This window comes from Macrobrachium rosenbergii, chromosome 14, assembly GCF_040412425.1.
Source record: "Macrobrachium rosenbergii isolate ZJJX-2024 chromosome 14, ASM4041242v1, whole genome shotgun sequence".
NCBI lineage: Eukaryota > Metazoa > Arthropoda > Malacostraca > Decapoda > Palaemonidae > Macrobrachium > Macrobrachium rosenbergii.
Window position 1 is genome coordinate 41,851,788 of NC_089754.1, and position 27,414 is coordinate 41,879,201.

The following is a 27,414-nucleotide window of genomic DNA, read 5'->3' on the forward strand; positions in this document are numbered from 1 at the left end:
ACACCAGGGATGTTACAGGAGGTAAGGTTAGGGAGTACATGTAGGATTCTTGCCAAGTTTCACTTTCATGGAACATAGCTCTTTACAAAAGTCATTATGGCTGAGAGATTCAGAGTCTAGTAAACTAACTGAGAGCTCAAAGACAGAGGTGGTTGTCGCTTTGGTGAGTAGGGAAAAGGGCATTCCATTAATAAAAATGTAGTAGGTTGGTTTTATGCTAACGTGGCCTTGTGCCAGCATTACTTTGCCCATTGGCGACCCGAAAATGTAATAAGGTGACATGAGAAATAGAATTAGTTCATGGGTACGGGTCACCAGAAAGTTCTAGTTCATGGAAAACCGGCACAGCAGTGAGACAAAGATCCCATGAAAATTAATTTAGATCATGCACAAAATATAAAGAAGTCCTTTCATCAGACGTCTGACCTCGTAAAGGAAAAATCTGGCCTAAAGATGCTCTGAATTAATATATCGAAACCGGTAAAATAATATTAATATTTATATTCTTCACTTGGTCTTGTCCGTGTCGCATTATGCGAGTAACTTTTATTTCCCGATTCCGGGCAGTCCATTGTTGGTATAGTGAAGTGAATGTATTACCGAACCGAGAACCTTCCGTCGTTTTCCAGTTCACCACGCTTCCTCGCTAACCCATTTCAAGATTTCAGTTCATCAAATACCAACGGGATTTTTAAACAGTAATCAGTGCAGTGATGTGGTTCCGTTTCTTCAGATTATATACAGCGCGAAATTGGGGCATTCTACGGCCTGGTGAAGAGCAAGATCCCTTGCCAGCATAAGGCTGGCTTAATCTAAGTAGTGCGTTCAGTAAAATGCCATTGACTTAATATAACAACAACACTGTCGCTTGAAGACTTTATAACTGGATTCGTTCAAGTCCTGCACCTGGAAGTCTTGATTCAGAATAAGGGTAAGCACATCAGTAGAACAGAGTAGAGGTACAATATTAGAAAGTATATTTAGCCTTTCAATGGTGGTAGCAGACCACGGGTGACAGCTAGGCTATACTAAAAGTAGGTTAGGTTAGGCTGCTTCTGGTGTCTCATATTTTGGTATGATTATTTGCCCCTCAACGATGGCCAGTTCTAACTGAAGTTCTCCTTAATGACCAGGTAAGACCGATGTAGTTATTTCTGAAACTATTGGTGTCATTTATATATGACAGAAAACGTTCATAGCTTATTAAGCAAGAAGAGTCGTAAGTTATTTTAGGTTGGCAAAGGTGTTAATGAAGATACCAGTGAGTAATTAATTTTTTATTATGTTTTCTAGTTAACACTCTTGGAATACCAACACGGCATTCGTATGCGAAGTCATGCATTTATATACATTCAACAGCATACCTGAAATGCATTAATAGGACCTGTTAAGTAGCAGAAAATACAAATGTGAGTGCAGTTGACTTCTTACACTAATTATTAACTTTAATCCTCATCTCTGCCAAATGAATGACAAAGATATGGATATGACAAAGCCTTAAATGAGTATATTTGGTTTTAATAAATCACTGAAGACGGGAATATTTTGCTTCAAGAAGCACTGAAGCATTGGTTTGATTAAGGTAGGCCTATTTATTGGTGAGATTTATTTGGTTGTAGTAAAGGACTCGAGGATAACAACTTTTGACTTAACAAGTTACTGAAGTATGAAAACGTTTAGTTTAAAAAGACACTGAAGGATGTGAATGTTTAGTTTCAGTATAGGACTCAGTTTACAAACAAGAGAGTCCAGATTTCGAATTCGAGACAAGAATTAAGTGGTGTGGGTACGTTGGGCCCTAAACCTATTGCGCCTGTGTGAACCACATTCATATACTTTCGTGACTGGTACTTATTCAACTTAAGAGAGTTACTGCCAGGTTGAAAATGGTTGCAGCCATTCTGTGTAAAGAGAAAGTATATATATATTATATATACGTATATATATTTATATATATTTATATATATTTATATACATCATATTACATACTGTGCATACATACATGGAACCAAATCGGTTATCAGTTCTTGTTTAATGTCATGTTATAGCTAAACAGAACAGCTAAGGGAAAAAGTCCATGAGATATTTCCGTCCCAATACACATCAAGACACCCTTCAAAAATCCAAGTTGCTGGACTGTTAAAACAATTGATTTTCTTATGATAATCTGTAGTTCAAAGATTTATTATGTCTTTGCTTGTATTTGCATTCAGCGTTGGTCCCGTAGCCTCTTAAAGAGTGGTGAGCTTATAGTTCAGTTCGATTATTGTAATGATTTTGTTGAAATGCAGTTGATTTATATCGTGAAGGGAATCAGAATCCGATGGTTAAAAATCTCTCTCTCACCCTAAGGACTGTTTTCGGAACAAAAATTTCGATTCACTTTTTCCCAAACCATGGTCCTTGAATAAAGTGCAAGGAAACCGACTATAGCAAGCGTGTCTGCAATTCCCTAGTCAGGTACTATAGCGCGATGAATCTCTCTCTCTCTCTCTCTCTCTCTCTCTCTCTCTCTCTCTCTCTCTCTCTCTCTCTCTCTCTCTCTCAGATCACGAGATTCTATGAGCTGCTCTAGACCAACAATAGCCATCCTACCTTGTTAGCTTTCATGATCCGTACATTGTTACATTGTACAATTACACGTAATTAGTGAAAAATACATCTCAGCATCTCATCGCCCCCGCTGTTTGCCAGATGTCCCTGGCATGACGATAAAAGTTAACCATGGTCCCGGGCAAAGAAATACTGAAAAATCTGAACAGCGAAAGTCTTGTAAACCATGCACTCTGGGCCCTGCATTTTACGAGAACCAACATGACCCTAATAAAGAAGAAAGAGGAAAGATTGACTAGGACTGTTATCCTGGATCCTTGGCGTGTGCTTATTATAGGCTGAATGAGTATGAAGGCGAAATATTAAAGTAAAAGTGACTGGGTTTTTATTTGGTTAGAAGAATGGGTAATAATGCTTGCTCCTATTTTATTGGACTGCTGAGAACATTTCCCGTCCAAGCTGCATCAGATATCAAGACCCTTTGGTCCAGTGCACAGAAATTGGTGCCTGGATTTAATATCCTGTAGTGAATTAGCTGTAAAGTGTTGATAATTTTTGGAAGGCAACTGCTTCTGGTGATGGATTCGCTTGGAACTATAATTAAAGTAGAAATTAGTAATGTAGATCTATTTACAAGTTTATAACATCACAGAATGTGTAACAAGTGTCATTACGAAGAGGTAAAGCCTTATGAGAGGTAAACATTGTATCACACTAATGTGTAAGATTATATCATTTTGGAAAATTGTGGTGTCGAAAAAATACCATGCACGAGAAAGGCACTTTTTTTACCCAGGAAACGTAACTGTCTCTGGTGATAACTGCACACTAAGAGGCAAATCTTAGTTATATTTATTGAGAATACGTTTTGCGCTGTTGACGTTAAATAATTTAAGAGGAAGTGCGATAATGAAGATGCTGACTCCTCAGCACCCGCAACCTCGCTAGGACCCAACGAGTTTTAGTAAGGCTCTGAAGTATCCGAAGATTTGAGGTTGTCCACACTTCTGCAACTTGGCGTAAGTCACAACGTAGAAGAGTTCTGCTGTTCCTTGGGAGTCACAATGACTGCAGGTCTCCCATCTGCGTCTAGCATGGCTTTAGCCTCTTCAGCCTCCTGCCTCTCCCTCTCTTTCACGTCCTCCTCTGGAAAGAAAGCGGGTTTGCGGATAGTAAGGAATAAAGTTTTGGTCATAGTGTAGCCTAGCATATTTGTTTATTTTTCGGCAGTGACAATCATTTTGATTTTATTTGTAAATATATTCATGGACATGGGACGAAAAACCTCACCCCAAAAATTTATTCTTTTGCAACTTGCAACAGACCTTAGGCAAAATGTAATAAAGAGGCTCGATAAATCTTCAAAATAAGTAGGTATTTATCTATAACAAAGCATGGTAGCACACATTTTTCAGAGAAACTAAGCTTGATTTCTGTCTTAAATTATGGACAAGAGTAGTGATTAGACAATAATGAGGGGCTACTCCTAGTTTGAACAAAATTGTTCTAAATTAACTCCATAACAATTTCTGCACTACTGCACAACTCACCTGACAGCATGACTTTCCTCAGGTATGTGAAGTAGATGATGATGTAAAGAATCCCCGACGCGAAGGAGATTGAGCTGAATGCCAGGAAGGTGTTCGAGAGACCGATAGAGGCGATCAGGTACCCTCCCAGGAGGGATCCGACGCCTCGACCTGGGGAATGCACAAGCATCTTGTCAGTTTCGTCGAAAAGAATCATTTTCTCTTTTCGAGTGTTGATTCAGAAGAGTGAGAGAGAGACATGTGAGTTAAGGAGTTGAGAGAGAGAGAGAGAGAGAGAGAGAGAGAGTGATTCGTGATAGAGAGGATTTTTACAGATGTTCGAAGGAAATAATGTGACTAATGTTTTCTGTTTTTTCGTGCATTGCATTTGGTGGTTCAGCTGTTTCTTTAGCTGGGAAAAACTAGAATAAAAAAGATAGTGTTGCGTTGTTTTTAATGTGCCTGATTGATGTAGTGTTGTAATATTTTCTATCTGCGTAATTAATCGTCAGCTAAGTAGCGAATTCGCGTTACCCAAATAGATTTCCAACTGTATCGTACATTACAACTAGAGATCTTATGCAAGGTAAAATCGACGAATACAAGTTTACTTTATTAATTAGTTGCTTATGTAACTTTAGGTGAAAAGGAAACTTTCTAATTTTATTGCTAAACGAAATTAATGGCTTGAAAAGCAACTTTCTGAGGGAAACCAATCCTAAATTCCTCACCAACGGAGTAGTAAGTAGCCCCAGCCAAACCCGTCATCGTTGCCAGCAAACCTTTGGGTGCCAGGACTGGGCAATAGTTGGTAGCTGCGACCCACATCAGTTCGTAGGTCAGAACTTCGAGAAGCTCCAGTGGGAAAGTCCACCAGGGGTTGCTGCAGAGGACAACGAGGGTTTTACAGTGAGATCAGTATTGTGATGACATATTTTACAGAGACCTAGATGGCCATGTTGGCGCAAATCAGGCCCGGCCCTTACTGGAAAGGTGTGTGCTAATGGGTAGTACTCATTAACACCAGGTGCAGAAAGTGTGTTGCTGAAATGACTAGCAACATTTAAGCAGGAATTGCTTTCAAGAGATAATTACTGACAGGCTCTGACTCTTGCAGTAGTGCTTACTTACGTTAGATGGGCGTAGCCGAGATGCCTCAGGGCGTAGGCCATGAATGATATAGTGAAGATGGTGGCCCTTCCTACTTTGTTGATGATTTTGTCTGCCATAAACATAAGGGGAATCCCAACCAGATGTCCAACGGTCAGCGTCAAACCTGTTACGAAGACAGGGAATATAAATTAGTACGTATAAATCAGGATAACATGCGCTCACTTTTTTGTGTACACAACTGATATAAATTTATTGACCAAGTACACCTCAGAGTCACGGAATACTATGCTGTCTAGGAGTTGAGTGGATTTTATTAATAGATTTTAATGAGGATGCAAGATTCATTTGTAAGCTCATCACATTATAATTGACATAGGAATTTCATCTTTGCCTTAACATTCTCCACGTTACTTCATGTAAGTTATCAAATATTTCTTTCACCACCCAGTGAGAACCTTCTTTCATTTTGGGATCTTGATCATGCTGATGTTACTGATGATAAATATGTTCCACACAGTTATCCCTCTAATTTCGTCGCTGTTTATGGAATGAATTAGTAAGCCATTTAACTCTCGCTCACCCAGCAATACGTTGGGAGCGTCGAGATCTTTGAGGAACACGAAGAGGAAATTTTCAAGGTAGCCCAGGTTGGCGCCAAGGATGAGAACCATCATTAGGAAGATGTCGATCTCCAGCCTCGTGAAAAGGGACCTGAGGTCGTGCCAGATGTCCTCTCCCGCCACATCAACCTGAAGAACGAAAATTTTAGATTTATTTTGTTTCTTGTTTACCTGTTAATTAATATTATGATTTTGTCTTGTCCCTAAGTGGCGTTGGGCCGATACCATTCTCCGTCTGCTAAACATCAAGTACTTAAGTCACTGTTTAGTTCAGCAGAGACGCAGTTGGAATCTAACCCCGACCTTTGTTGGTGCAGGGGAACTCCCTATCCACTTGACCACTAGTACTATTATTATTCAAAAGTTTTGGCACTGCCCTTTCCCTTTCCCTCCTATTCAAGTAATATGCTTGGACAGTGACTGATGCCAGGAATCAAGAAGTGTGGGATTCAGTGCTTGCTGATGGTATACGGGGTCATGTCATTGGACGTGAAACCTAAGTAGAAGCAAGAATAAGTTAAATAATCGAATGGATTTGCAATTTTCACTGGATCAAATTGAAGCTGTGTACAACCACTGAAATAATTTCATCATTGCGTGACAGGCAGCCACTGAAGAAAAAAGTCTGAGAATGTTTCAATAAGAGCCTGATGGAAACCAATAGAGAAATTGAAAGAAACGTAACCACTTCAAGGGTGAAATGGTTTGTCCATGAAGTGAGAAGGAGTTATCGAACGATAGAGATAAGAATTATATAAAGTTGAACTAATCAACAAGCGGGTGGGTTGATAGATACGTAGATGCGCATCAGACGAGAGTTAAAGTAGAAAAATCAACTAAAATTTCCACTTATATTGGTCATTACCTTAAACTGTAGTCTCATAACGAGTACTGCAGCCGTCATTGTAAATGCTCCTCCCATGTAGAAAGCTGGCAAGTAGTCCGAGTAACCTATTTGATGCATAGTCGAAAGAGATTTTAGTTAATTACTGGAGTAAATGGATCTCAAGACTATTCACCATAGTATATTCAAGTAGTTTTAGACTGGAATGTAAAAGATATCACGTTTTGAGTTTTGGTAAAAACTAATGAAAGATATATATGTATGAACCTCTGCTACTTTTTATATTCCAGGAGTTAAGATTTTTGTGTTTGATTTCCCACAATTTGTAAGAGAAGCCCTCATAAATTTTATGCAACTAATATATGCTGTATTTAGAAGATAAAAAAAAAACAGAGCTTAAATACTGAGATGTTCTAGGCATGTGATGAGAATGTAGAGGAAGAATTTGTTAAAGTGAAGTGGTAGATATGGAACCGGCAGAAGGACTCCGGCCGCTGGAGGGGCTTAGACTCAAATGGGGTTTTTGGTAGAAAATGCACCAAATAGAGGAGAGTGGGGAGAAGTCATTAGAACTATAAACTTGACGTGAAAACGTTAATGTTGAAGATGATCACTGCCTAAGAAACTGCAAAGAAAACAAATGAGTTACCAAGGTCTTCGCTGTAATAGTCGACGAGGAGGCCAGACAAGACGGGCATGGATGCCAAACCCAACATCATGAGAAGTCTCTGCTTTCCCTAGTTCGCCGCTTTTATCCTTCAGGATGGCCAAGGTTGTGGCATCCTGTTGAAAAAAAAAAGACGAAATGACGAATTTCCCAAAATTCGAGCAAGGGATGGTCTTGCTTTTAAAACAGGGAATAGATCTCAAATAACTTGCTAAGCTAATTTATTAGAAGTGCCTATTTTGTGAAATAAGAGGAAAATCTTATTCCTCAATTATGTTTTTCTTAACTGAGTGGTTTTGTGATTGGGAATTGTGATAATAAAAGTAAAAAAATAATCACGATGGCTTTCTACTCACCAGCATCGTATACCCAGAGGCCAGGAAGAACGTAGCAATGGTGCGAAGGAAAAAGTAGATCCAGAAGGTGTAAGGATTGTTGGCAGGATCGTCCGGGTGGAGGCAGTGGGGCGATCCGGTCACTTTGCACTGCACGGGGCATGGCGATGGGCACGTGAGCTTCTGGTAGACCTTCTCCTCGTGCAGGATCTGCTGGAAGGCGTGGCTGCAGGTGTCATTCTCCATCAGGGAGAAAACTGTTCCGTTCACCTGGATCTGAAGTGAAGCGTCGTTTGTTTTATAATACTGAGAGGGTTAGTAGTGATAAATACACACACACATATATAATATATACATACATATACATTATACATATAGATATATTTAAATATACACATATAATGTGTGTTTATGTATTTGTGTTCCTCTGAAACGTCCACTTACCTCGTCGGCAACATCGAAGCTTCTGCAAGAAGTCGCGTTTAGTCCTGAAGAGAGGCACAGCTGAAGCTGCTCCGGTGGAGAGTCGCATTTGAATGTGCATTCCTGCAATGACAAAAATGATATTAGTTGTTGAAGTGGCATTTGATGTCTTGTTTTAGGTGGTGTACTTTATTTTTAGGTGCTTGAAACTAAAAGATCTGGGATTGAGTTGTTTGAACGGGATTTCTCGGTGATTAATATTTATTTATAAACATTTTGTGCAAAAGAATATATATTAACAGAATGCTGATTTTTTTAATTTGCAAATCTCTTACTAATGACTTTGCACAACTACTGGTAATTTTTAATCATCAATGTTTTACAGTCTCAGTTTCATACATGTTACTTTACTTGTTTCCTTTTACCTTGGTAAAATCAGAGGTAAATAAGTACTTATTTACCTGTTCATTTAGTTTTACCTTATTTTAAAATATCCGCGTTAAGCAGGTGTGTATTTATGAATTTCATTAAAACGTGCTCTCATTCATTACCTCAAGCGTAAAAGCGATGTCCGTGTTGTTGCGTTCATGGTGGCAATAGTCACAGGTAGCCCAAGTCATGTCGTTCCCGTTGGGGCCGCAGGAAAAAGTCAGTGGATTTGGCGTCCGCGTTGGGATATAGAGTAGGAGGACGTGGAGCACTGTCGCCAGAACTATGTTCAAGACCACCACTACCTTGTACTGCCCCAACCTGTCCGCTATCATTCCTGAGATTAGAAAAAAAACGAATCTTTATGGACAGGAATACAACATGAAGAAATGGTGTTCCGTGGGCAGAAAGCATAGTTCCTTCCGCTACACCACTTTATAAAACGATCACTCACTCTATGGGCTTCTTGGGTCTTGATGTGATCCATTATCGCTCTCATCAGGCTCCTAAAATATGTTGCAAATTCAAAACACCTTCTGATTTTTTGGGGGGTTCCTTTGTTTGATACTGCATAATTCTATGATAATGGCAAACTGTTCACTGCACTGTTACATAATCACGCATGCGCATGGTCGGATTCAGTTTATTGCATTGACACACTACATCCAACATCACAAAAATGAGAAAAAATTAAGCATTACTCAGATTAGTTGGTCTCTAAGTTAAAATTCTAACAGAAAAATAAGCTACTCCCTAAGTTATGTTAACAGAAAAAGCATTGGAAAATCAGAAAAAGAAGCTACTCCCTAAGTTATGTAACAGAAAAAGCATTGCAATTTTCCTTCATTAGCACTGAGAAATGAATATTTCCAACTGTTCTTACCAGAGATAGGTGGCCCAAGTATGCTTCCCACCGGAAGAATTGCGTAGATGATTGCAATTTCCTTCATCGTGATCCCCAGTTGTTGCATGTGTAGTGTCAGGTACGGGAAGAAGGCGGCTGAACCTGAGGGACCATGAAAAAGTTTGACTCATTTTTTGGCTCTCGGGATCTCACTGTGACCCGTTGCCACTCACATTAGTCTCCTGAGGTCTGCTGTAAGTTTTAGTAACTGTTCTTTTAGCAACAAGTTTGGGTACTGTTAAAGTTTAACTAGAAATAGCAGTTATGATCAAGGGCTATTAACATCGGCCTACAGTGAAACGATTTCATCATTAATTTATCATTCAGAGAAGACCTATTTGATATCTGACGTTGATGACCGTTGTTTTTTTTTTTTTTTTTTTTGTCACTTGGTTTAGAAAAATCAATAAATTTGGCAAATTTCATGCATCGCCCACCTACTTTTCCTTTGTTTTTGTAAACTTTAAGTATTCTGGTTATCCTAGAATTGGCCTTGCTCTCTTACCTCCAGTGTAGCAGAAGAGGATGAACTTGATGCTGATCAGCTCCCTGTTGGGCGTGAGTTCATCTTTAAGCCATTCCCACCAGCTGACTTTCTCTCTCTCTGCCTCCGATTCCTTCTTTTTGATCCCGTTGTTCTCTGAAATATTTGTAAAAAAAAAAAAAAAATTGAAACAGTTTAGATGTCGTTCCGATATATTTTTGAATTTAAAAGCAGATGCGAGGGCAATTCCTTATGCCAGTAGTTCTTTTCCACATAAGCCCATATATCTTTTTTTTTTCCAGCTCGAAGCATAGTCGTATGTCTGGATAATTGGTGTAGTGTTACATTGTTTATTAACAGTGTTATGTTTTGTTTTCATAAAAATGAATTTAAATACTTTTAGTTGTTGACTGTAAAAGAAACAAAATACATAAAGAAATAGAAAAGAATATGAACTTGGTTGTGTAACATGTCTCGTATTCTATAAATTGAATTAATAAGGAGTAACCTGACCACAGAAAATTCAGATTTATTGATATCTGTGATTTATTTTACAGCTGTACCGGTAATTTGTCACATATTAAATGCATGGTATATTGTTTTATTCCTCAGATTTTGTCATTATTACTTATTTTTCTTAGATTAATTAATTAATTATTAGATTAATTGTTGTATATTAGATAATTTTATTTGGCAACTTTTTATTTGTGCATTAACTAAGTTTTTAGCGTACTCGTCATTTATACATATGTTTGACTGCATATGAAGTTAAGCTGGATGGAAAATTTCACAAATTTCTCTTATTTCCAGGTGTTCCTCGAAACTAGAACTGGACCAACAGTTGCTCTGCAATTTCTGTTTCATGTTGGTGAGTAAGCCTGCTCTTTTGCTTGTATCTCTAAGGTTTACTGTTAAATTCTTAGGCTTAGGCTCCCCCCTCTCTTAGTTACTCTATGGTCATCATTAATCCTCACATTGCACAGTTACTTGATTTTCTTTTGCTTTGCCGCCGGGCTTTAGAATTCGCTTCTTTCTTCGGTTTTTCGCGAATACTATAACTTTTCTTCCTCCTGTCGCCGTGATCGTATGGCGATGTCAGGTGTACCAAGCAAGTGTTAAATAACCGCTATTTTTCCCCGTCGTGACTAAATGAAATAACAAACAAGAATCGTGGAACGTCCATACTTCCATGGCGTGATCATTAATGGACCCGTAGCATACCTTCAATTCTAGTACATTCGTGGTAAAAATTTTTTTATAATTTATCTTCACGTAACACAGTCAAGTCTTTACATTTATAAAGGTGTGCACGAAGTTTCTGCAAATTAAAAAGTGCTTAAAAAAGTTTTTTTTTTAGATTGTTAACTTACCCATCTTGGCTTCTAGAAGATTCTGCCTGCTGTGAATGGAAGATCCCAAGGAAATTCAGCCTGTGAACGATTGCTAGGCCGATGTAGTTGCTCATTAATTCTTTGAAAGGAACAGTGCAAAGTAACGAGTATTCAGGCGAAGGAATATCGAGAGAGAGAGAGAGAACGACTTCGGACTTCACTACTTTGACAGAGGTTGTCGTTCCTCTGTGGCTTCGCTGGGTCGTCTGGGCATGTTTTGTAGTATGTGGTACCAGATGTCACGTGACAGTGACGTCGGGGGCATTCATCATTAGCTTCCTGCGTTCATCCGCGGTTTTTATGCAGTGAATTTCAACGGGCGCTTTGGTTCGTGACCGCAATGCGGCGTCTCTCCCCTGAAGAATCCACTCGCTTTTTAAAAATCTCAGGTTGGGAGGCGGTTAATGTAGACATTCCTGTTGCATTTTTAATTTTTTAATTTGTTATTTTGTACACTATTTTTGCCCACGTAATCATTTCTCGTGAGCTAAAAGTAACCTGTTCCTTCACCTTCGAGTGAAGTGCTGAAAGTCAACTAAGATTTGGTCGAGTAACACAGTGAAGAATATGAAGAATATGAGTGAATATATTTATATATATATATATATATATATATATATATATATATATATATATATTATAGAATAAGATGATTTACATCAGTCATACTTTTTTTGTATATATATATATATATATATATATATATATATATATAAATATATATATATATTTATTTTATATATGTATATATATATTCTTATATATTAATAATATGTAGCTTTCTTGCTATATATATATATAAATAGATATCTCTTTATTTTACACGAGTAAGAATTTACAGCTCACGTAGTAAATTGTGCAACTTCTTTCCTAACATTTCCTGTATTTGCACTGTCGTTTTCTTTTCAAACATTTATATAATTTATATATATATATATATGTATATATATATATAAATATATATATATATATACATATATGTATATATATATACATATATATATATATAATATATATATATATATATATATATATATATATATATATATATATATATATATATATATATATAAACATATATACATGTTTAAACTACAGGAAATGTTTAAAAGGAAACGACAGTGCCAATGTTTATCCTGTAAATTTCTCATCTTTGGGGGACGAAGTGGCACTATGATATTCCAGCAAGAAAGCTCTAACGTAAAAAAAAAATAGATATTATTAGGGCGTTTGCAAGCAGAAACAATGGCCATTCAAAATTTTGTTGGTTTATTTTAGTTCAATTTGATGAGCACATTGCCTGAACAAACAGCAACATAAATTTGATATTGTAATGATGATGTTAGCAGGAATATGTTTGAACCTGCTTTTGTAAAGATGTGTTCCAGTAAGCTTTTAAATTTGAGCTAATAGTGAAAAGCAACTAGATATTTGGCCTCTTTTGTGTGTTCTAGACTAGCGATTTTGTTATGGCATTATTATTTGTTTTTATTTTAGTTTTACTGAGCACATTGCCTGAACAAACAGCAACATAAATTTACTTTTGTAATGATGATGTTAGCAGGAATATGTTTGAACCTGCTTTTGTAAAGATGTGTTCAGACTTTTAAATTTGAGCTTATGGCATTATTTTCTTTTTTGTTCTTAGCGATTTTGTTATGGCATTATTATTTTTGTAGTTGAAACGGGGGATACGGATAATGTAATCAATATATTTATATGTATATATATAATATATATGTGTATATATATTTATATAATATATATACAGTATATATAAATATATACATATATATATAGTGTATATATATGTATATATATTCATATTTGAGTATTTAGCTAATTTAGTGCATTTGTCGACAAGTAGTTTGCTTTTTTCGTTTTTGAATTGTGTACGATGCACTTACCAGGCAATTTCCTTTTCTCTCTGCCCTAGAGACACGTCAAATACACAAAGGTACTCTACACTCTGTCGTTTCCTTTTAAATATTTCTTGTGTTTTAAACTGGTAATTAAATCACGTGAATATTTGGGATTTTACATCATACATGTATATATATAATATATATATATATATATATATATATATATATATATATATATATATATATATATATATATATATATATATATTTAAAGATAAAATATATGTAAAGATAAAATCTGTCATTTATATGAGCTTTCTTTGTAAACTTATTTTTATATTATCTTGAATCTGGTGAGTAAAGGACGACAGTCGAAAGGCCCCACAGCACTCCATTACTTTCCATTTTTGTCTTATTTATATTTCACGTTCCATATTTTCGTGATTCAGTTCCTTACATATGTTTTGTATAAAATATTATTTATATATTCATATACGTTCCATATTTTATATATTTGTGATTATATATATATATATATATATTATATACATATATATATAATATATATATATATATATATATATATATGATATATATTTATATTTGTATATACATATATATATATGTATATATATATATATATATATTTATATTATTAAATATTTGTTTTCTTGAATATTTGTTTTTTCTCATTTTTTTCACTCAGCGAAAGTGTACTCATTTTAAATAATATTAATGATAATGATAAATTTTGTAATGTAAATGGAACTGTGGTTGTCTTAGCTAAATAAAGCTGGTTTTGTGCCAGCTCAAGTTTTGCTTTAAGGGATTCCGTAGTGTTTGCAAAGTACTAAAGTTGGGGATATTAGGTCTTGTGTGAACCTCTGGACTCTTCCAGACTGGTAATAGAGGCAAAGATGTAACTGGGCTCTTTAAGAAAAGAGAAATAAAATTAAGTGACCGTTTCTTATAGGTTACGAAAGCTTTATCAGAACGAATTCCTGTCATGTAAAATTAATCATGATTAGACGAAGAGCGGTCTCGGCGTTAATCAACTTTTGTCTTTGTTATCTGATTGATTGTTCTGATTCTGCAGAGTGGCGTGACAGGCATTCCTTGGTATGGAGTGAAATTGTGAATGTGAGTCTGTGCCATACGATCGCCTTTTTGGAATCTTCATTATTATTATTATTATTATTATTATTATTATTATTATTATTATTATTATTATTATTATTATTATTATTATTATTATTATTCAGAAGTTGAACCCTATTTATATGGAACAAGCCCACAAAAGGAGCCATTGACTTGAAAGTCAAGCTTCCAAAGAATACGTTGTTCATTCGAAAGTAGTAACAAAACGTAATATGAAATACAGAAAGAGGAGGTAAATCGTTATAAAAACAGATAAATTAACAAATAAATAAGTAAATAAAGATGTAGGTAAAATATTAAAATACAAGTTGAATTGTATTAAGGTAGTAATACATTGCATCTTCGCTTGAACTTCTGAAGTTCCAGTCGCGCGGCATCCTCAGGGAGGCTGTTCCAGTCCAACGGTGTGAGGAATAAAGGACCTCTGGAAACTGGAGAAGTTCGACAGGGAGGCACATTTACCGCACACTGGTACAGAAATAATGTGGGGCTTAAATGAAATCGTTCATGGGAAGGTTCGAGTGACAGAGGGAAAAATAGTGACTGCTTGGTGGAAAGTTTGATGGGAAGAAGAAGAAGATGATAAATGCCTAAGCCATCAGGCCATTGTTTTACCGTGGTCTGTATTTACGGAGAAAATTATACCAACTAATGACAGACAGTGATAGGTTGTGACAGTGGCGACGTTGGTGGCAGTAGCGATAATAATTAGGAAAGGTAATAGCAATAAAATTTAGTTAGTAACGCTTAAGCAGAGTTTTGCTGCATTTGTTTGAAACAAATTCGCCTCTCGTTTTATCGCCAAAATCTCTTTTTGTTTAGATTTTATATTTCTTTGAAAGGATAAATTCAACAGCTGAACATGCCACATTGATTGACATCATCCCCAATAGGAATGAGTCGTAACGAGTCCCGAAAGCCACAGGGAAAGCAGAAAGACAAATGCTTGTCATATTAATATAGATTAAAAGAAAATTACTTTATTTAAATGACCTATCACCTCTCAATAACCTTCAACGAAGAGCTCCTCAACCTCGCCCTCACACCCCACTACTCTTGGGAAAAACTGTAAACAAGCATGTACAGTAAAGTGAGAAATTATGGGGTGAGGTTGGGAAGGGTGGTGGGTAACGCATGCTCTGTAGTGATAACTGGAGATGGTACTGTCAAAAGCAATAGAATTAAGAAATATTTTAGATTGCATTCAAAGGCACGGACTGCATTGTTACCAGAACTGTATCTAGATGTGGAAGCATTGTTTGTGTAAGTGAAAATACATCGTGATGAAAAACGAAGCTATACGGTAAATTATTGTTCTTATTGTTTATATGTCCCATCTTTACGAATTTCACCCCATAGAGGATGTTGCTCCAGAGCATGTTAATCATTTCCTTCCACACCAAATGTTTTTTTGGATGAAGTTGCGTGCCTGATGCCCTTCTCTGCTCTGGCAGCTATACCCACCAGAGTTAGCTAACCTACTAGCACATAATTTACCACTAAGGTCATCATTGGCGCTATAGATTTTTCAGGGAAGGGGGAAAAATCGTTTTTCTTTCTTAGGGCCAATCTGCATTTTCTTGCTGGTGTCAGATACAGGGAATAAGAGCACTTAACTCTAGTGATTTATTTTAAAACTGCGTGATTCTGATGTCTTCTCGGGCCGTATTTCGACCAATTGCCGCTCACACCAAGCTCCCGAGGCTTGATGAAAGTTTCTGATAAAATTTGGGACGAGGTTTCTAGATTCGCAGATGGACACGAGATCTCATATATCAAAGGGGTTTGGTATTTATTGATGGTAACCTATCCGCGTACTAATCAAACCAAACGGTGTCTGACTTCAGTGATGTACACGACGCGATAGTTAATAGAAATGACAGGAATTGGCATTCAGATACATGTAGTGTAGGTTTTAAAATCGATTGAGTCAGGTGAAGTTGAAAGTTTTACATATTTCCACGATTTCTAAATCTGCTTCTGTTCGCATCTCAAAATAAAAGTTCTGCTCTCCCCTGATTTAATTAGACTGACCACCAGGGATTGTTTATGTTTGTGTTTTGTTGTGAAAAGCTTTCCTCAAGATGTGACGTGAATTCATCATGGTTTTCCGACGTCATATGCTTGGTATTGTTTTGGAAGGTTTAAAGGTACGGCATTACTATTTCATACAATGTACAGATTTGTGTGCTGCTGCTGCCGAGTCTGACATTTGTTGCACGTCCTGTAAATGATGTAAATGAGAGGGTAAGTGCCCAAAGCCGTAGTTCACATAATGTTGTAAGATGAGAGAGAGAGAGGGAGAGAGAGGGTAAGTGCCCAAAGCCGTAGTTCACATAATGTTTTAAGATGAGAGAGAGAGAGGGTAAGTGCCCAAAGCCGTAGTTCACATAATGTTTTAAGATGAGAGAGAGAGGGAGAGAGAGGGTAAGTGCCCAAAGCCGTAGTTCACATAATGTTTTAAGATGAGAGAGAGAGAGAGGGTAAGTGCTCAAAGCCGTAGTTCACATAATGTTTTAAGATGAGAGAGAGAGAGAGGGAGAGAGAGGGTAAGTGCCCAAAGCCGTAGTTCACATAATGTTTTAAGATGAGAGAGAGAGAGGGAGAGAGGGTAAGTGCCCAAAGCCGTAGTTCACATAATGTTTTAAGATGAGAGAGAGAGAGAGAGAGAGAGAGAGAGAGAGAGAGAGAGAGAGAGAGAGAGAGAGAGAGAGAGAGAGAGATTCAGCTAAAACTGGCTTTTCCTCTGGAAAATTCAAATAAACAATTTCATGATAGAGACAGACAGGCATACAGACAGAAATTCTTTCACCGTTGCAGACAAGAGGTTTAAAAGCTCAGAAAACATTTTGTATGAGAGAGAGAGAGAGAGAGAGAGAGAGAGAGAGAGAGAGAGAGAGAGAGAGAGAGAGAGAGAGAGAGAGAGATTCAGCTAAAACTGACTTTCCCCCTGGCAGACAGAAATTCTTTCGTCACAGAGAGACAGACAAACAGACAGAAATTCTTCCACCGTTGCAGACACGACATTCAAAAGCTCAGAAAACATTTTAATCAGAGAGAGAGAGAGAGAGAGAGAGAGAGAGAGAGAGAGAGAGAGAACTTGATTTCAGGCGTCTGATATTAGTATCCTTGGTGTTAACTTTTCTAGTATGGGATGATGTATTTAAATAACGCTCGTAAGCTATTTCCCCGTAAGGAAGCAGTGCTGTCAGTGATTTATGTGGGGCACTTTAGTTATTACTAAGGGCCCATATCTGCGCATTTTTACCATTTTACTTTAACTCTGTTCCCACTTCCTTTCTACCATCTCGCTGTCCAACCACTCCAACTCCCTCTTTTCACCTGTAAGCGTTGAATTGCTGAAAGTGCCTCTGTGTTTGGCTTTGTGGTCCAACGTTCATTTAAAAATCAGTCCCATAAGTTAGTTGCCAAACTATGGTGCAGACTGATTTGATTAGTAAATTGCAAATTTATGAGTCCTAAATAAATAAATTGTTGGGACCAAATGTGTGCATATTCTCAGACCAAAGGTGTACATATTCTCAGACCATGTGTACATATTCTCAGACCATATGTGTACATATTGTCAGACCAAAAGTGTACATATTGTCAGACCAAAGGTGTACATATTCTCAGACCAAAGGTGTACATATTCTCAGACCATGTGTACATATTCTCAGACCATTTGTGTACATATTCTCAGACCAAAGGTGTACATATTCTCAGACCAAATGTGTACATAATCTCAGACCATGTGTGCATATTCTCAGACCATATGTGTACATATTGTCAGACCAAAAGTGTACATATTGTCAGACCAAAGGTGTACATATTCTCAGACCAAAGGTGTACATATTCTCAAACCAAAGGTGTACATATTCTCAGACCATGTGTACATATTCTCAGACCATATGTGTACATATTCTCAGACCAAAGGTGTACATATTCTCAGACCAAATGTGTACATAATATCACACCAAAGGTGTACATATTCTCAGACAAAATGTTACATATTCTCAGACCAAATGTGTACATATTGTCAGAGCAAATGTGTACACATTCTCAGATTCTGTGTAAATGTTGCTGTCATAGATAAATCGGTTTTGAAGCCAACATTATTGTATCCTTTGGACATAGATTCTAGGTCACTTACAGATTTAATTTTAAATTTTCGAGCGAGAGCTCGAAAACAATTACTACTTGTAGGAGCTTCGTTTTAATCTCTCTCTCTCTCTACTTTGCGAGGCATCTTGGAAAATTCGGAATAAAGTGTAGACCAATGTACTGTAATTGACCGTGAAAGCCTACGGTTAAGTAGCTCTCAATCTTAACGTAAGTGAATGACAGAAGTTGTGGAACTGTACGAAATCTCTCCATTCAGATATACCAACACACACTACTTCCATTAGCATCAATAGCCTTCAAAACTAAACGCAGATGCTTGCAGTGATGACTTAAAAGCAATTTTTACGTAACGGTCATTCCTGTCCGCCGTGCTTGGGGAGGCCAGTACTGCTGGTGCAAAGCAGTGAATGTCAACGTAGGCTACATGAGCTACAAAAAAAAAAAAAAAAAAAAAAAAGAACCTTTGGGGCTGTTTTTTAGGTGTTATTTTCGCCAGCATAACAAGATGATATGGATTTCCTTTCTCTCTCATACCGATTTCTTATCTTTGTCTGCCCGTTGTTCTGTTGCACAGAGTTGTATGTAAAATTTTCCTACTGTCAGAACGACATAAATATGAAGGTTAATTTTTACCAATTTTTAATCTGTATTTGACCAAAACATCATCTTTAGAGGGGATGGGCCCCTGGCTGCAACCCATGTTATTCCTTTTACTGTGCCTCCGTTTATATTCTCTTTCTTTCTTCTTACTTCCCACCCTCTCATAACAGTTGTTTGATAGTGCAACTACGAGGTTTTCCTCTTGTTACACCTTTAAAATCTGTATACTGTCAATTTCCCTTTCAGCGCTGAATGACTTCTTAGGTTCTAGTGTTTGGCCTTTGGCCGGAATTCTATATTCCATTCCGTTAGAGGGGATGGTGATCCGCATCATTATGAAAATTCACAAGTAAAGATTTAGGGTGCAGCTGAGATCACCCAGCATAGCAGCTACCCAGGCCCTCTTGGGCAAGGAATACAACCTGTAACCCAGCTACCCAGGCCCTCTTGTGCAAGGAATACAACCTGTAACCCAGCTACCCAGGCCCTCTTGGGCAAGGAATACAACCTGAAACCCTCACTTGCCAGGTTACTACTTCACAAACTTGTTGAAGACTATTTAGTAAAAGATGAAAGGGTTCTCCTTGCGAGAGAAATTCGCAGCTGCAGACGTCTTAGACAGACAGAGGAGGATTATAAATCTGTCCGGGCAGAGGCTACAATAGGCCCACTCCATAGCTGTCCTGGTTTACCTTACCGCTGAAGGTGATTCCACCAGAAAAGGGGCAAGAGACTGGATATCCCATGGCAACCTCCGTCTCCTGAGATCTTGCTTAGGTGCACCAACCAAAGGCTTCAGTTAGATGGTCGTTGGTATGGGAGATGAAGGATAGCATCTGCCAAATTGAGTACACTGTGAGCAGGGGACGCTCTATGGAGCCATTCCATTCATCATCATGAGAAATAACAATCGTAACGCTCGGTTGTTTCTGTTGAATTTAATTTATTGTAGTAATTTTTGTAGTGGTGGTACTCCGTTGCTATTTTAGTCCTTTAAATCTTTCACAAAGTCAAGTTACACCTTCCCAGACGGATTTGATTGATATTTGTAGTTAGTAGCAGGACATAATCTTCATTTTAGGAGAGAGATTTGTGTTCGTCATAAAAAAGGGGTTATACTGTAATTGTGGTTATTAGGCGTGTGTGTGTGTGTGTGTGTGTTTTTCACTTTTTGTAGTTTAATCTGGAAGTTACGTTCCCTCGTTCCGCAAAGGTGACCCGAGATAGAGAAATGGGAGAATCAGTTTTAAGAATAAGAAGCTAGACGACGTAGGAATTTAAAGCTTTTCCGAAGGACCCAACGTTACTTCATTGTCAGTATTAAGTTCTCGTTAAAACTGTTTTGTTAGTCTTATTCTTAAAATGCAGAGATCACTGTTGAAAGCAACTGTGCTTTATCTAGCCGTGACCCGAAGAAATCATGTGAGTAAGGAAGATGCAAAAAGAATGAGGTTGAACTTCATTCTTTTTGAAGCAATAAACATTTATCTTTTTGTAGAACGTGAGTTTGTGAGACGAGGAAAACATGACGTTATAAAAACAATTTCGTCTGCGTAGATACAAAATTACGAAAAGTAAGCGCATTGCTTAAATGCAGTGACGTCTAGGAAGTCGTGACTTTGTATCGTTAAAATATGCCAAGTCATTTTATCAGTAATAAACAACTCTCTGTCGTCATGTTTCGTCTGTAGCAAAAGAATCAAGCTAGGACTGAACATCTCTTTAAAGCTAGACAGGATCACAGGATTAAATGCATGCTTACACTCAAGCACAAACAAAAAGGAAAGACCGAGCATATACACAGTATGAGGAAGAGTAAGTTAATGGATGTGTTGTTGAGAGTAGAATCGGCTGGAGGTATATGTGATCATTATTTGACTGAAACAAAAGTTATGGTTCATGTAATTTCAAGCTGTAGAGGAAGGGGTGAAATATAGCTGTATGGGTAGTTATGACAAGTGAGTAAAAGTAAAGTGAAGCAAAGAGACCATGTAACTAGCAGTGAGAGTTTTAGTGAAAGAAAATTTGAGACTACTTGAGGTGCTATTGCAAGACAGAAGGGAAGGTTGTGTTGAGAAAGAGTGGTATAGGTGTGGGCTGTTAGATGAGAAGTGTGGCTGTTTATTTTTTATGGATAGAGTAATAGGAGAAGTCAGGGAAAGGGCAGTACATGTAGTAACAAAATTATGGGGTCAGAAAATGGATCAGAGAAAGGTCAGTACATGTAGTAACAAAATTATGGGGTCAGAAAATGGATCTTGAAGGGAGTGAGGAATAATGATGTTTATAGACGACATAGTGTTGATTTAGGATAGTGGAGAGAAACTGCAGAGATTAGCAAAAAAAACTTTAAAAGCATTTGCAAAAAAAAAAAAAAAAAAAAAAAGATGAGTGTAAATGAGAGCAAGAGTAATGTTATGAGTGTAAACTGAAACAGGAAGATGGAACAGTGAAGGCTAAATATGGAATAACAGTCGCAGTATTTGGAAGTAAATATATTAGATGATGGTAGGATAAAATAAAAGGTAATTCAAGAATAGGTGAAGCAAGGAAGTTAGCAATATATATATATATATATATATATATATATATATATATATATATATATATATATATATATATATATATATATATGAAATTTTTTATCACACCGTGATTTATATACAATCATGAAGCTACAAATGTCGCTTAATATCAAATTCACGCTACCTCGGGAATATCTCTGATGGAGAATTATCACCGAAGGGGAATTTATATAAGTGATAAATGAATTGGTACCCTTCGGGACACGAACCCTTGACATGGGCCTATTCAGCGACTCCAGTAGACGTTACCACTACGCCATCAAGAGAGGTATAAGTCATTACCGAGTCTGCTGTACTGTATTTTCCCGTCGTTAGCGGGGAAATTGTACTCAGCCTCGGCAATGACCCACCTCCGCTATGATGGTTCGTTGGTACGTTTGGAACACACAGCTCTTATTATGAAATTTTTTATCACACCGTGATTTATATACAATCATGAAGCTACAAATGTCGCTTAATATCAAATTCACGCTACCTAGGGAATATCTCTGATGGAGAATTATCACCGAAGGGAATTTATATAAGTGATAAATGAATTGGTACCCGTCGGGACACGAACCCTTGACACGGGCCTATTCAGCGACTCCAGTAGACGTTACCACTACGCCATCAAGAGAGGTATAAGTCATTACCGAGTCTGCTGTACTGTTTTTTCCCGTCGTGAGCGGGGAAATTGTACTTAGCCTCGGCAATGACCCACCTCCGCCATGATAGTTCGTTGGTACGTTTGGAACACGCAGCTCTTATTATGAAATTTTTTATCACACCGTGATTTATATACAATCATGAAGCTACAAATGTAAAGCAATATCAAATTCACGCTACCTCGGGAATATCTCCGATGGATAATTCTCCATCGGAGATATTCCTGAGTTAGCGTGAATTTGATATTAAGCGACATTTGTAGCTTCATGATTATATATATATATATATATATATATATATATATATATATATATATATATATATATATATATATATATATATATATATATATATATATAAATTTGCTCATCTTTTAATAATTCTGGGGTTCATTCCTCGTGTTTTAATTACTGCTAACAATTGATTCTGGATGGAATTTTTATCAGTTTTATTCATGCCATTTCATAATTACCGCAGAAAGCAACTAGGGGATGATGCCCATAATATACGTGAATCGTGAAAGGTAGAATTGTGGGAGTTACATAATCCAAGTGTTTAAAGCCTTTTGCTATTACTGACTGCTTCTGCGATGTCTTCTCTATTGAACAATCCCTCGTGGTTGTGACATCTAAGGATGCAACATACGTACGTGATTTTCACCAAGGTTGCTAGTTGTGAAAAAGTTTCTTAACCTAATCCTGGTTGGTAGGAACCTGAGTGTGGTGTCAAGTGATGTGGTTTTGTTTTCACGAGAAAACTTCTCATTCGTGACGCGGGTGGTTCTTCTATGATTTTCAGTAGCACTTCAAAGCTCTTTTATTAGGCGAGTGATATTGACGTGGTCTGCATTTTTGCGACCGTGTCAGGATCTGCGTCACTTTTTTCGCCCAGAGAAAACTGGCATGAAGCAAACCTGTCGAAGAAAACGGGAATCCAAAGTTGAAGTTAGTCCACAGTAAAGGAAACGGGCAGCACCATTTATATACCTCTCTCGCTCTGTATTTGATACGAGGATGAGCAAGGAACGATTTGGGTTCATTTCCTTAGATTCAAGCTATCCTCGTTAACCTAAGTTTGGAAATATGCACTTGGTTGTTAGCTGAATATTGTAAGTCGTGGCTGATTTTGGAGGGACTTACAGTATTCTTAGTGTTGCAAAATTCGTTCATCTGAGAGGCCAAACATCGAAAATGTCCGTTCGTCTATATCTTGTAATATAATATTTTTTTTCAGCTATGCGGGAAGAAATCGTATTTTCATTAAAGGTTTCATTGTTTTTTTTTTTGTGGTTCATGTTGGTGCGTTCATTTCTGTTGTTGTTGCTTCCAGCAACGAAGTTGGAAGCTTTTGTTTTCGCTCCTGCCTGTGTCTTAGCAGGATTTCTCGAGAAATGGCGATACCGTGATAAAACTTTGAAGGCATAATTATCGTTCACGTTGCCCTCTCGAGATTCTAGTCTTTCCGGAGATTCGATTTAGAAGTAACGTTTTGTAGTCACGGAAACCATTTCACCATTAATAAGATAGTTATTTTTGGAAGTTTAAAAACGGTACGTGGAAACGGAAGGCTAACACTATCTGGAGCCAATCCATCTTAGGTGAAAAGGAGTATGGTGGAAAGAGGAAAAAAACTAGAACATACCTCATAATAATAATAGCCGTTACCTAACCGTCACTTATTATTATTTGGAGTAAGATATAGTCAACCTTATTTTGTCTTTGAGTACTTTTTAATGCAAGTACGTAAAGTTACAAGTACTTAGGTAATTTACTGTTGCGTAACATGGTGTGAGAGAATGCACCATTCTTGTTTTACAGCAACATCAACATCAGACCATATTCGTTTTAGAGGTTGCTTAGTCACCTCGGACTGCTAATCAAAATACAAAGCACGCGTGGAATTCAAAGGGAAGGTTATTGTTGCAGTATCCTTTAAGCATTAACAATGCACCAGTTGTTTCTATCAAGCTGCGTTTCATAACTTCAGTTAAAGGTAGTTTGCTGGAATTCTTCTTTCCTTTAAAGTTTGTTGAAGCTGATCAATAAATAGGTCCTTCGTGTGTCAGGAGTTTCAATGGCCCAACGTCATTTAGCGTCAGACTTAGTTTCAACCGTATACTTTTACACTCCTTTATGGCTTTGACTTCCAATTTTTTTTTTAAGGGGGTGGACTATAAAAGTAGGAAACAGACTCCAGCAGAAGTGGAAATGCAAATGTGAAAAGAATCTGTCTGGGATTCTAAAAGGACGGACGCTTTTAGCGTTTTCAGTTCTGTGCAGTGCTGTTCAGGAAGTCGAGACGTTAAAAGGTCGTTGTGGAAAACTGGAAAGAAAAATATATATAAATTTGGTAAAAGTGATCGGTCGATTCTATATATATATATATATATATATATATATATATATATATATATATATATATATATATATATATATATATATGGTATATATATACACATGAAATGTGTGTTTAGGATGCTTGTGGAAGCTACTAGTAACCCTGTCTCACTCTGAACGCTAATGAATCTGTCCCAGTCCTTTCTCCTGCTTAACTGACTTCCCAGCGTATTAACCATCCTCATCCCGGCTCTCTAGCCTCTCCTCCCTCATGCATCCTGCATTGCCACCCCGTGTGGCCCTGGCCTCTTATCTTAACTGAAATCTGTATAGAATTGACAGTGCTCTTTAACTATTGGCCTTCTTTTGAAATCTTTGACTGTGGTGGTTTTCTTATTAGCAAAACGAACGGATAAATGTAAAATTCTCAGTTATTTCTGGCCGTCGATAAATTACAGGCATTTTGCGTATAAACTCCTTTGACCATCTACGGAGCACGGGCATGGGGCTAGCAACAGCATCCCGAAAATCAGCTCTTTAAACTTTGCCGCAGACCTTTGGAATCTGGTATATTAAAAGAGGCTAGATAAGAATATTCAATTGTTCATCACGTCAAACTTTGCAATAGAATGATAAATTTGCTTAAAAAGTATAGATAGAAATCCTGTGCAGTATTACTGTATATAGAAAACGTAGATTAGAATAAAATAAGTCAGTTAAATGAAGACATGGTGTGGCTGTTATTTTTAACTGTAAGGCATCATATAAACTCAAGGTTATCCAATTGTTTCTGTCGTTGCAAGGATCCTGCTTATGAAATAATACTTCCCATAACATTTTGTTCGTCTCTTATTAACCGTTTGTTGCCATTTTATTTTATGTGGTCATGATTGTTCATACTGATCAAGTCTTGCGTAAGATCTTCGCAGTTCTACGGCGTACTTCCACTTGTTTATAAATCTTGGTTTTCTTTCATGAACATTTACCTAAGAGAATGGTCACTGGTTCATAAACATTTACCTAAGACATTGGTCTCTGGTTCATAAACATTTACCTAAGACATTGGTCAATGGTTCATAAACATTTACCTAAAACATTGGTCAGTGGTTCATAAACATTTACTTAAGACATAGGTCACTGGTTCATAAACAGTCACCTAAAACATTGGACACTGTTCATAAACATTTACCTAAGACATTGGTCTCTGGTTCATAAACATTTACCTAAAACATTGGTCTCTGGTTCATAAACATCTATCTAAGCATTGGTGAGTGGTTCATAAACATTTACCTAAGGCATTGGTCACTGCTTCGTAAACATTTACTTAAGACATAGGTCACTGGTTCATAAACAGTCATCTAAAACATTGGTCACTGGTTCATAAACATTTACCTGCGACATTGGTCAATGGTTCATAAACATTTACCTGAGACACAGGTCACTGGTTCATAAACATTTACTTAAAACATTGGCCACTGGTTCATAAACTTTTACCTAAGACATTGGTCACTGGTTCATAAACATTTACTTAAGACATAGGTCACTGGTTCATAAACAGTCACCTAAAACATTGGTCACTGTTCATAAACATTTACCTAAGACATTGGTCACTGGCTCAAAAACATTTACCTAAGACATTGGTCTCTGGTTCATAAACATTTACCCAAGACATTGGTCACGGGTTTATAAACATTCACCTGAGACATTGGTCACTGGTTCATAAACATTTACCATTGAATCACGATGAAAAATCCAGAATATTAGCCGCTTCATTGGCGTATCAAGAATGCTTATCAGCAATGCATCAAACCCCTAACACACGCTGCACCATCCACAACAGTCTTGATACTCTGTAGGGGGTTATTGCCTTCATTGCACCTCGCATGGTGCACTGCAGGCATCACTTAAGGTTCTTTGCAACGTCACTTCGGCCCGTACCTGGAACCCCTTTCATTCCTTTTACTGTACCTCTGTTCATATTCTATTTCTTCCATCTTACTTTCCACCCTAAGCTATCAGTTGTCTCATAGTACAGCTGCGAGGCTGTCCTCTTGCTACGCCTTTAAAACCCTTTAAAATTTCCCTTTAAACGCTGAATGACCTCGTAGGTCCCAGTACTTTGCCTTTGGCCTAAATTTTATATCCATTCCACAACGGTCTTGCACGCACCTACGAGACCCCTAGATAATAATGGCCTTACCTCCTAGCACGTCTTCCACTCTGTCTATCCATTGCTTTGTAGGTCTCTCTCACATCCTTCTTAAGGCTTCCGAATTATACACCCTTTCCACCAACCTATCATTCTCCATTCTCTCCACACGACCAAACCATCTCAAAATACGTAGATTCTGAATATCTTAATAAACTGTGTACCATGACGACACATAAAAGTTTACAGTATACAATGAGAAGGGTTAAATGAAATCCATTAACTATTTGAGAGAGAGAGAGAGAGAGAGAGAGAGAGAGAGAGAGAGAGAGAGAGAGAGAGAGAGACTGTCATAATATCAGACTAAACAGGATACGGAAGGATTCTTATATTATGTTACAGCAGAGCCTGGAAATATTACATCACACATCTTGTATGGGTTTTAAACCATGGATGTTATCTGAAAACTAACAAGAACGTTACCGAAGAATAGCAATGTGTAAACAGATATTTCATGTATAGCAACATGTACTTTGCCAGCTTTGTACAACTTGAAGCGTGCTCCTTCTTTGACTCGTATGGAAGGACATGTGAGTTATGTCCATGAAGAAGCTAGAGAGAACAGCTTGATAATAAATAGACTGGCGAAAAAAAAGATA

At 37.3% G+C, this 27,414-nt stretch overlaps 1 protein-coding gene across 1 annotated transcript; it reads right to left on the reverse strand.

Annotated features, from left to right (window-relative positions):
• Positions 1-1,317: 1,317 nt before the first annotated feature.
• LOC136846031 (major facilitator superfamily domain-containing protein 6-like) lies at positions 1,318-11,616 on the reverse strand. Its single transcript, XM_067116660.1, is given in 14 exon segments — positions 1,318-3,699; positions 4,104-4,253; positions 4,814-4,965; positions 5,214-5,358; positions 5,776-5,944; positions 6,681-6,766; positions 7,309-7,396; positions 7,398-7,442; positions 7,683-7,937; positions 8,106-8,207; positions 8,636-8,850; positions 9,397-9,519; positions 9,923-10,057; positions 11,272-11,616. Coding segments are annotated over 14 exon segments (1,791 nt in total). The 5' UTR covers positions 11,276-11,616; the 3' UTR covers positions 1,318-3,577.
• Between the last annotated feature and the right edge of the window lie 15,798 nt (positions 11,617-27,414).